Genomic DNA, 9,732 nt, shown 5'->3' on the forward strand with positions numbered 1-9,732 from the left:
TCGTTGGATGTGCGAGGTGATCGCGAGTGGTGGATCAGTCACCGGTTAGCGATTGTCGATCGACCTCAAATGATTAAGTTACTGGCGTTGACGACAAGTAACAATAACAACAGCAGCAGCAGCAACAGTCACAGGTAGCAGCAACAGCAACACCAGTAATAGCATCGGCAGTAGCTTCAGCAGTAGCGACAGCTCCGAGTATCTACACCAAGTGCCGGATAAATACGGCAGATCGGTAATCACTGAATGAGTGGCCTCTTCCGGTCGCCCACTCGATCTCGCCTACGAGTCGCGGGTAACGGCCGCCAGGGCATTAAGCGCGCCGTCAGCTTAGACGATGATTTAGTGGATGCATTGATTGGGTCGATCAGTGGCCATCTCGTCTCGTTTAAGGTCTCTTCCCGGCCGCGAAGCTACTATTTATAGAGTTCGCGAGGACAGCCGAGCCATGCAGGCTGCGGGGGCAATCCGCGCCCGGCTCCCGCCGCCCCCGCGCGCTTCGCGAAGTCATGACTGCTTCTCGGCTGACGGCGGCCGATTGCCACGATTGAATGATTGCGCCAAGTGCCTCGACCACTTGAACGGCTCCAACAATAACCTCGGTCAGCTTACGCGAAGGATAGACGTGGATTTCGGACGACCGCTTCGTGCGCGCGTGTGTGTGTGTGTGTGTGTGTGTGCGTCGGCGATGGACCAGAGGGGCTTTGTGCTACGGTGGAACGCTGCTTGAAATTAGCTTGCACATAAATATCGATCAGTGAAAAGAAGCCTCCATAATACATTTAATATACTCGTACCGAGCCTTTAATTTTATATATTCCATCGTCGAAGCTTTAAAGATTTCGACGTAATCGAATGTACGAACCGACAAAATCTTGTTTAAAACGATAAATTTAATCTGCCCGATTGTATCTCCTGCATAGGTCCTAGAAAAATATATAGACAAGCTTTCTCGCTTTTTTTTCTTCTTTTTTTTTTGTTCAAAGTATCGGTTTCGTCTCTTATCTTTTCTTATAATTTGCGGCTTCTACGAAAGATCATTTCACATAGATTGGCATTACGAGTTGTTATTCTTTTTTGTTTTTTTTTTGTTTTTTTTTTTTTTTTATAATGATGGCAACTTTGATAAATTTAGCAAATACGAGTATCACGTCGTATATATATATATATATATAATTATAAAAGATTTAAATTTGGTTAATTTGATAAGATGAAAATACAAAAATGTCAAATTGAAGAATTGTTGGTAGCATTTTTGTTTTTAACATACATCGCTTTTATGGCAATGCTACTAGAAAAAAGAAAAATCCTTTCCACTTCTTTATACGTAAATATACAAGTTGTACAATTAAAATTAAATTCAATAACAAAAAGTTTTATCACTCTTTAGAAATATAAAGATAAATACTCAACCATTTGATTTTTACTTCAGAAAATAAGCTCAGAAAATTCAAATTGAAGTTAAAAATATTTGAGAAGCAATATTAATAACTAAATCCTAAATTAAATGCTTGGAATGCTTTCAAACATTATTAAACGATAGTTTTTGTAATTAAAAGAATTAGAAATAGTAGAAAAAAGGCAATTGACAAGTGTATTAAAATTAAGCACAATTTTATCGACTCCAATTGACATAATGATTCGGAAAATGTATTAGATGATGGCATCGCCAGTAATAATAGCTTTCAAAAATATAATGAATCATTCAAATAGGTCAACACATTGCAAAATATATGTGCTTGTTAATCATGCTAATATGGAATATAATTATAACTTGTTGATGTTTCCGGTATTTGATAAATAAAAACTAAACTATCAAACGACGCATATGCCACACTAATGTTTCGTCTTATTCACGCGTCGGAATGCATATTGACATATCTAAAATAAAATTGTTTCCAATAGAAAATAAATTAATGAATTAATGTCTTATTGATTGGACATGTCGATATATTTCCGAGAAGTTTTTTGCTTGAGTTCTGCAATCTTCGTGTTTATATATATATTTCAAGACTTATCTACAGTATGAAAAATCTATCGCGATATATATCATATTCATCTATATTATTTATAAAAATAATATCGTAGAACTAAGATGAAGGGATCATTGAAAAAATGCGATAATCAACAAAATATGATTCTTATAATATTCTCAAAAAACATCACGTTGCTTGTATTCTGTCTCATGGTAAGTCATTACTATTTAAAAAAAAAAAAATTACTATTTATGCAATTTATAAGGATTTATCATACTAATCTAACAGCAATAAATTTTATAAAAAGTAAATAATCAAATCATGTCACTTTCATTTCAAATCATGAAATCTTTACGGCGTTTTGTATATCTTTTTAAGTATTGAGAAAGATTGTAACAAAACTTGAAAAAATTTTAAATTGTAGCCGAGTTTCTTGTATACTAATTTGCCTTATAAAAAAATCTTTTTATATCTGTACTCTTAAAACGCAGAAGTGAAAATTCTTGTAAATTGTCAATGTTCCAGAGATATTTTATTTACAATGAAAATAATGGATAAAGTAATTAGTATCGCAATATAACTAATGTTTTATTCACTATAATTTAAAAGTCTTTGTCTTTCTCTGACGGCGCTCGTGCAATCGCTCGCTCGGAATTGTGGATGATCAGCGTCGATATTCAATTATCCGGTAAAAAAAAAATTATTTTCATGTAAGCTACCTTGTTATTGAGAAGGTAATGATAGGCAGGATTTCAATGCAAGTACCTAGGCCGAACCCAAAGGCCGAGGGTAAATGAGCGAGGACGGCGACGCTGTTGCCTCAATATTTTCGAATTACCACCCCAACGATTCTCTACCAAACAAAGCGCACCTCACCCCCATTGTATTTCAATCGATACGTACTATACAGCACTATCGAACTCCTTTTCTCTCTCTCTCTCTCTCTCTCTCTCTCTCTCTCTATCTATCTCTCTCTCTCTCACTTTATCTCTCGTTCTCGTTTCTGTGGAAGCTCGCAGGCTCCGGAAAAGTCTCTCCTGCCAGGAAGCGCTCGCATGTCATTTGTGACGTTGGCCTTGCGGCTCGATTAAAATTCATATTAGAAACTGCGTTTCCTCATACGCTCGACGTCCCATTCTATTGGCCTACTCTTATGCGGCTTGAATAACTCGCGGTGTAATGGCAAAATTAATAGTGCATAAGACTTTATCGATGAATAAATTTTAGCTCCGCGTAAACCAGCGTGTTACAAAGTTTGATTTGATAAAAAAAAAAAGGAGAACAAAAAAGGAGGTCTTGTCGCCTGATAAATTTATAATTGAGAGAAGCGTGTAATCGAAGGTAAGGAAAGTTAACAAAGTTTTTATAGGGCAGACATTACGCGCGCCTTCTCTCTCCTCTTCCTACTCATCCTATCCGCCCCCAACCGCTCCCCCCCCCCCCCCCCCCCCCCCAGCCATCACTCGCTGGTTCTGCTTCTTTTACTTGGGGATTTCTTCAAGCAGAATTATGCGGCGAGGGTAGATTCAAGCGTCGGCGAGAATTAACGTCTCTTGTGGCATAAAAAATCTGTGTAATCAATTATCGAACCTTTTCTTTACCCTATATTTCACGGCCAATGAGTCTCCGAATCCCCAGAGTAGTTCTTATTCTCATCTCACTTCCTTCGCTTATTTTCTTCCTCATCCTTATCATCCTTACGTCCTGCCTTCAATTTCCTTTGATTCATCAAATATTTGCAATCTCAAATTGCGCGTTAAAGTTTTAAAAGACAAAAATCTGCATATTCGCGCGCATACGCAATTCCAAAGTCGTGTTTTATTCATCGAATAGATAAAGTAGAAACATTACTTAATTCTTAATGGGACTAATATGTTTTTTTTACAAAATCTCGTTGCATTTACATTTCTCAAAAATCGCATTCGTCATATCTGGAATTATGATTGCTTTAAAGCAATACATCAACAACAAAATTCCTTCACTGCATATAACATTTGCCAATTATTCTTCAAAGTAATTGTGTCTCGCATTACAGCATAAGAATAAAATAAATACTCATGGCCGTACACTGCACCGAGGACGCACGATTATAATTTATCCATCTGTAAACTAAAATTTGAAATTCATCGCCGACATCATCGTGCACACGTATGCGCAAGCGCGTCAGTAATTCCGAGAGCTTTATCCAACAATAAAATATACATTCGCCTGAAAGAGTCTCTCGACTCAAGATTTAAAATACTACTTAGGATTCTCGTAGGCGCGTGCAAAATTCATCCCGTCGCACTTAAGCACTAAGTACTGCAAGCCATCCACGTTGCAGTGTAATTGCAGGGGTGAGTGGGAGCGAAAGAGACAGAGACAGAGAGAAAGAGAGAGAGTCATAAAGAGAGAGAGAGATAGAGAGAGAGAGAGAGAGAGAGAGAGAGAGAGAAACTCGCGTTAAATGCCGGCCAATAATTATGGCACGCGGCGGTGATGTCTGTACGAGTGCTCCGGACGAATGCCCGACGTATTTCGCGGCGACCAGCTAAAGGGTTGGAAGGGCGACATGGTGGCGAGGCGCGTGTGCACCCTTTAGCGCGTCCATTGATATGGCATTAATCCAAGCGAGCAAAAGTCAAAGGATCCGCCGTAATGACTCGACCGGAACGCATCTATTCGCACGTCACTCGGCTTGTGTGCGTGCGCAAACGAAGCCAATGACCAGCGAAGGGAAGCATCTCTCCTTCGTACGCGAGTGAGGCGCCCTTCGATCTCTTTTTTTTTAAAAGCTTCGGACTAATTTGACGGCCCATACTGCCCTCCGGCTAGCAGCTATATGTCATTAAATTTTCCGCGGCTTTCCCCGCTGTAACTTTTAACTCTCCGGGAAACGCTCGCGCCTAATGAGTGCTTAAGTGGCGTACCAACGGATCTTCAAAATGAGAAAATCTTTTTTCCCTATATTTATTTTAAATATTACTCGCGCCATAATATGATGACTCTGCCAATTCATACTATTGCTTGGCCTTTCATACAGCTATCGCATTGTTTTTATTGCTTCATTAATAATGAATACCTTTTGCATAATAATACTAGGATTGACACTGCCTCGACGTAAGCACTAGTGAAATTAAAAGTTTCTAAAGTTATTTCGATTAGTAAATTGTGGCAAGATGTATTGTGAAAGCAGCAATGAATTAAGAATCTTAAATATAATTCAATAGATTGTTCACGCTGTGCCAACTTAAACGTTGAAACAGTTTAAAATTCAATTAGAATTGTTGTACAATTTTGAAGTGGATTAACGTTGCGAAAGTCAAATAATCGATATTTTGATATTCAAAGGAAAAGATAGGTGTCCTTGAGCGATTGTTATTGCTTATTGCAATTTAGTTGAAACTGAATCCATGAATAATAATGTCAGACAATGGAATTACCTAATTGAGAGATCTCGATTTATCATTTACATGTATTGCAAAAAAGTTTCGCTCGAGCTCATCGTGATTTCAAAGTATGAGCCAACACTCGATGTAATAATCTTCCCCTTCGCTTTTACATGTAAATTAGCCTTTTTTCTATTCTTTGGTTTTTTTTTTTTTTTTTTTTTTTTTTTTTTTTTTAATAACGGACGCTCGGCTCTCGTAAGCTTTATAGCAGATTGCGCATCAGTTTACCAAAGTTCACATGGAGAATTTTCCGATATTTATGGGCGCACAAAGTAAGGAGGCACGAGGGGAATTTATTAAGAGCGCCTACCCGAGATTGCTAATAAGCTGAAAATATCGATGGGCGATATGAAAATTACTCGCGCTCGCAACGTCGTCTCCCGGTGCTTATGCGGTAGTCACCCCCCTCCCCCCCAAGTCCTGTTCCTGTTCACGGTCCCGGCTCTATCACTCCGCCCACTCCCTTAACCAGCGCAGGTAGCCCGTGCACCGCATACCCCGCGTCAACGTGGCAGCATCGAGCTTCGTGTACCTGGCACACAAGTATTTAATATAACGATGGAGGGCTTGCGCCCGGAATGTGGATATAAGCCCGTGAAAATAATCGCCGAGGTAAGCGACGTCTTTCTCGATAAACGACTTTGCAGTTTAAGATATTTGCGCACGCCCCTCGCTCAACATAAGTGTTTATTGTGTGTTTATGTTTAGCGAGTATCGAGCAAACTGGAGAAATTTTATGTAAATTGCAGCTGCTTAGTATTAATTAAGCTGCGGGAGGAAATCAGCTATGTCTCAACCGTCGGTGGTTTGGCATTTTACGCATTTTCTTGTCGATTTCCACGACGGCCACGACGAATCAGGACTATACAGACGTATCGATCGATGTTTCTCGATGACAAAAGGACACGATGATCCGCCCATCGGCAGACTTACCGTATAAATGCTCCTTGGCCTCTTATAAATGCATTGCCTTATTTTCACACATTTTCCTACATTTTCGCCACTCGTGAATTCAATTTGAACTTTGGACTGTCAAAATTAAATGGGAAAGCGAAAGTTTTGAAATTCAGTCTCTCGATGTTGGAAGAGCAATGTGAACAGTTGCCCATTGCAATGTTTTCTTAATGCCTAAATAAAGAATTCTCGGTGATTCCCGAGAGCGGAGATGCGTCGCACGGTACATCATAATAACGAGGCGGGACGCGAGTACGTTAAATGCGCAAGCGTTTATCGAGCAACGAAGACGCCGCGCATTGCGAGACGTCACGTCGAAAAAGGCTGGAGGGTCGACATTCATGAGATAATCCCCTTTGGCGAGCGCACCGAGGCCATAGAGGTGAAGAGAGAATAGAGGAGATGTCGGATGAGCCGCGCGGCAAAGAGACCGCGAAATATCTGCCGAGTTGCCGTACTTTCCCTTGCGTTTATCCCCATCCTGATAAACTTTGTTGCACTTTTGCTTCGGTCCGCGCGATACGTCCGACTAGGCGAGCCAAAGCTCAATCCCATCCGTCTCGCACGCTACACTCTTCTTATTATCCAAAGTCTCCTACGTTTTTGTCCCGACGAGACTCTTTGGAAACTCTTGGAGAGCGAGCCAATAATACTGCGTGATGCGGTCAAAAAATTTTGCCAATTTCTCTGCTCTTTCATCCAATCAATTTTTATTAAACATATAATAAACTGGTATAAACTTAATAAATACTTTGTCACAAATATAGTGGGCGCATTCTTGCCAAAACGACAAAACACACTTTATTTGCCATGCCGATGTTTCTTAACCGTCAACAAACAATTATATATTTCGTATCACATTGCACCTCTTAAAAACTTTACATACAATAATTTTAACATTAATAACGACATATTGTTGTATAAGCTATTGAATATGGAGATGAACGGAGAAGTCCGTTTAAAATGAGTCGGCGCCGCTTCGCTTATCAGGACTAGAGTGAAACAATTTAATATGATTTTCCAATGAAATCGGTCCCTTGAAGTACTTTTGGCACGTATCACAGTGAAATTTATACTTATTTTCGTGACATCTAAGGTGCTTATTGAGTAAGTCTTTGCGCGCGAATGTCCGCTCACAACTATTACACGGAAATTTGTCCGGATTAGTGTGAAAAATATTGTGCCGCGTTAAATTATCAAGTCTGGAGTATTTTCGTGTACAAATATCACAGGCGAATTTGTTGCGTTCGGAGTGACACCTTTGGTGATACCTTAAATAACGTTTCTGTGCAAATGACTTACCACAAGCGCAACAAGTCAGCTGATTCGTATCGTCCGCTTGTACGTTCAAATGTTTTTTAACTTCGCTCTCGCTATTGAACTCTTCCTTGCAATAAGGACAAGAGCTCTTTGAAGCTTGCTTTTCGCGTATGATCTTTTTCAAGAAATTCGGATCTGTCATTATTTGATAGAGGTACGTATCCTTGAATTTGTTACCTTCGACGGATGGGCCTGCGATAGGGGCGCTTAAGCCATTCTTTACAGAAAGATCCACGGCTTCGATTTTTCCTTCTATCGAAAATGGTGTCCACTTTTCGAAAATGTTATGTGGAATTGTATTCTGTAAGAAACATTATACACACTTACACACTCTATTAATTACGCATATTTCGTCCATTATAACCGAATGGAATTGATCGATTTCGCACTCGCGATAAATAATTTCCTACCAACAGCAAATAGACCAATTAAACAAATTATATTCATTTGTTTTACAAAATATCGGGACTGAGTTAGAGGCATATAGAAAAAAAAAATCGTATAATGGGCTGTGGTATTTGGTGCTTGTACTTTCGATAGTAATAAATGTAATCGAGCATAAGAAATATATTAATTATAAATTGTAAATAAAATTTTGCCTTTAATTCATTTATGATTTGTGATTGTGAAGGCAAATGGTAAAAGTGGAATGTCGGACAATTCTTAGAAAAGCTTACTAGTCGTGTAACGATGTTTATAAATTTTCGATAGGTGATAAATCGGCATTAACTCTCTATGTCCTAGAAGTCTCGAGATTATTAGATTATGCGGAGTGAAGCGAAAATTAAGTTTATACTTTAGAGCCTTGGATTATCAATTTTCCATAATGTAATCAATCATTTAAATAAAATTACAAAACAATCGAACATCAAGATGAGCATAAAACTCATACTGTATGTGATAAATTTCTTATATTATTAATAATTATTAGACGATAGTTCGTGTGTTAAAATTTAATGCTTATATACGTTTGAATGCGTTTGAAATTTATGGCAAAATATTAAATTAAACTTACCTGTTTATGAGCAACCAAATCTATCTCTTGAGCAATATCGTGATAGTTTGTGAAATGGACAGTTTTCATGCAAGAAGACCCGCTTCCTTCGAATTTTTTTGTCGAGAAATAATCCAGCGCTGCATTTTTTGCTTTCGCATGTCCTTGACTGTTATCTTTGCGAGGCAGATGTCGTGGTACGCTCTTTACACGCATTATACTCTAAAAATTGTATACATTACATGCTTATCAAGTGGACGAAAAGTTTTGCTAGCGAAACGTATTTAATCGAGAGAACAGAAATAATAAAATTAAAATGCATTAAATGAAAATTTACTGTGAGAAGGTGAAAAAATAATAATTGGCGACGAAAATACGAAGGTATCACACGTGTCAGTCCGTCTTCACACTAATCGCTTCGACGATCGAATGACAACGTTTCAACAATTTGGACGATTCGTGCCCGGAAAATGTCCTTAGAACGTCTTTGTATAGTACGAGCAATACAATGGCTTGGCGGAGTCGCAAACAGATCGTTTCCACACTTGAAATTCCATTCAAATCCGATTTATTTTGAAACTTGTTGCTATATTTATGTTACAGACCGAGTAATTTCATCGGTTTATCTGCTAATATACAGTCGATGAAAAATGAGCGGTAAAATTCTCGCGCTTTCGTTAAAAATTTCATAAATGGCAATTGTTATATGTGAATAGTTAATAATATTTGTCGAAATTTAAATATCGCGGAGCCTCGGAGAAATACACTAAGTTTAATGACACGTATCCAAAATACGTGCAATCCAAAATAAAGCTGAAAAGCGCTTAACCATACCCAAATATCGATTTACCCAACTTTTATCGATACGTCCGATCTCTATCTATCTCTCTCTATCTCTCTGACTCTCTTTCTCTCGCCATAATACGTTGTTCAAGTTTATCAGTTATCCACAAAACTTTCGGATAATGTTAAAAATAACGCTTGTTTCGCTAAACTCGATATCCATATCCATATACAATCCATAATACTTCATATCCAACGCAATGTAAATATGATA

At 38.4% G+C, this 9,732-nt stretch overlaps 1 protein-coding gene across 1 annotated transcript; it reads right to left on the reverse strand.

Moving 5' to 3' along the window:
• Nucleotides 1-7,052: 7,052 nt before the first annotated feature.
• LOC105368718 (gastrula zinc finger protein 5-1) lies at nt 7,053-9,113 on the reverse strand. The gene is made up of 3 exons (XM_011507799.1): nt 9,013-9,113; nt 8,697-8,897; nt 7,053-7,982 (listed from the first exon to the last, which is right to left on the reverse strand). Exons 2-3 carry the CDS (start codon nt 8,889-8,891, stop codon nt 7,320-7,322), a joined length of 858 nt encoding a protein of 285 aa, XP_011506101.1. The 5' UTR covers nt 8,892-8,897; nt 9,013-9,113; the 3' UTR covers nt 7,053-7,319.
• Nucleotides 9,114-9,732: the final 619 nt, after the last annotated feature.

Source organism: Ceratosolen solmsi, unplaced genomic scaffold (assembly GCF_000503995.2).
Source record: "Ceratosolen solmsi marchali unplaced genomic scaffold, CerSol_1.0 scaffold1, whole genome shotgun sequence".
Classification (NCBI taxonomy): domain Eukaryota; kingdom Metazoa; phylum Arthropoda; class Insecta; order Hymenoptera; family Agaonidae; genus Ceratosolen; species Ceratosolen solmsi.

Coding starts and splice junctions, on each gene's coding strand:
- LOC105368718 (XM_011507799.1), bottom strand. CDS start 8,891: ATGCGTGTAAAGAGCGTACCACGACATCTGCCTCGCAAAGATAACAGT. Junction 7,983..8,696: donor ATTTGGTTGCTCATAAACAG/GTAAGTTTAATT, acceptor TGTTTCTTACAG/AATACAATTCCACATAACAT.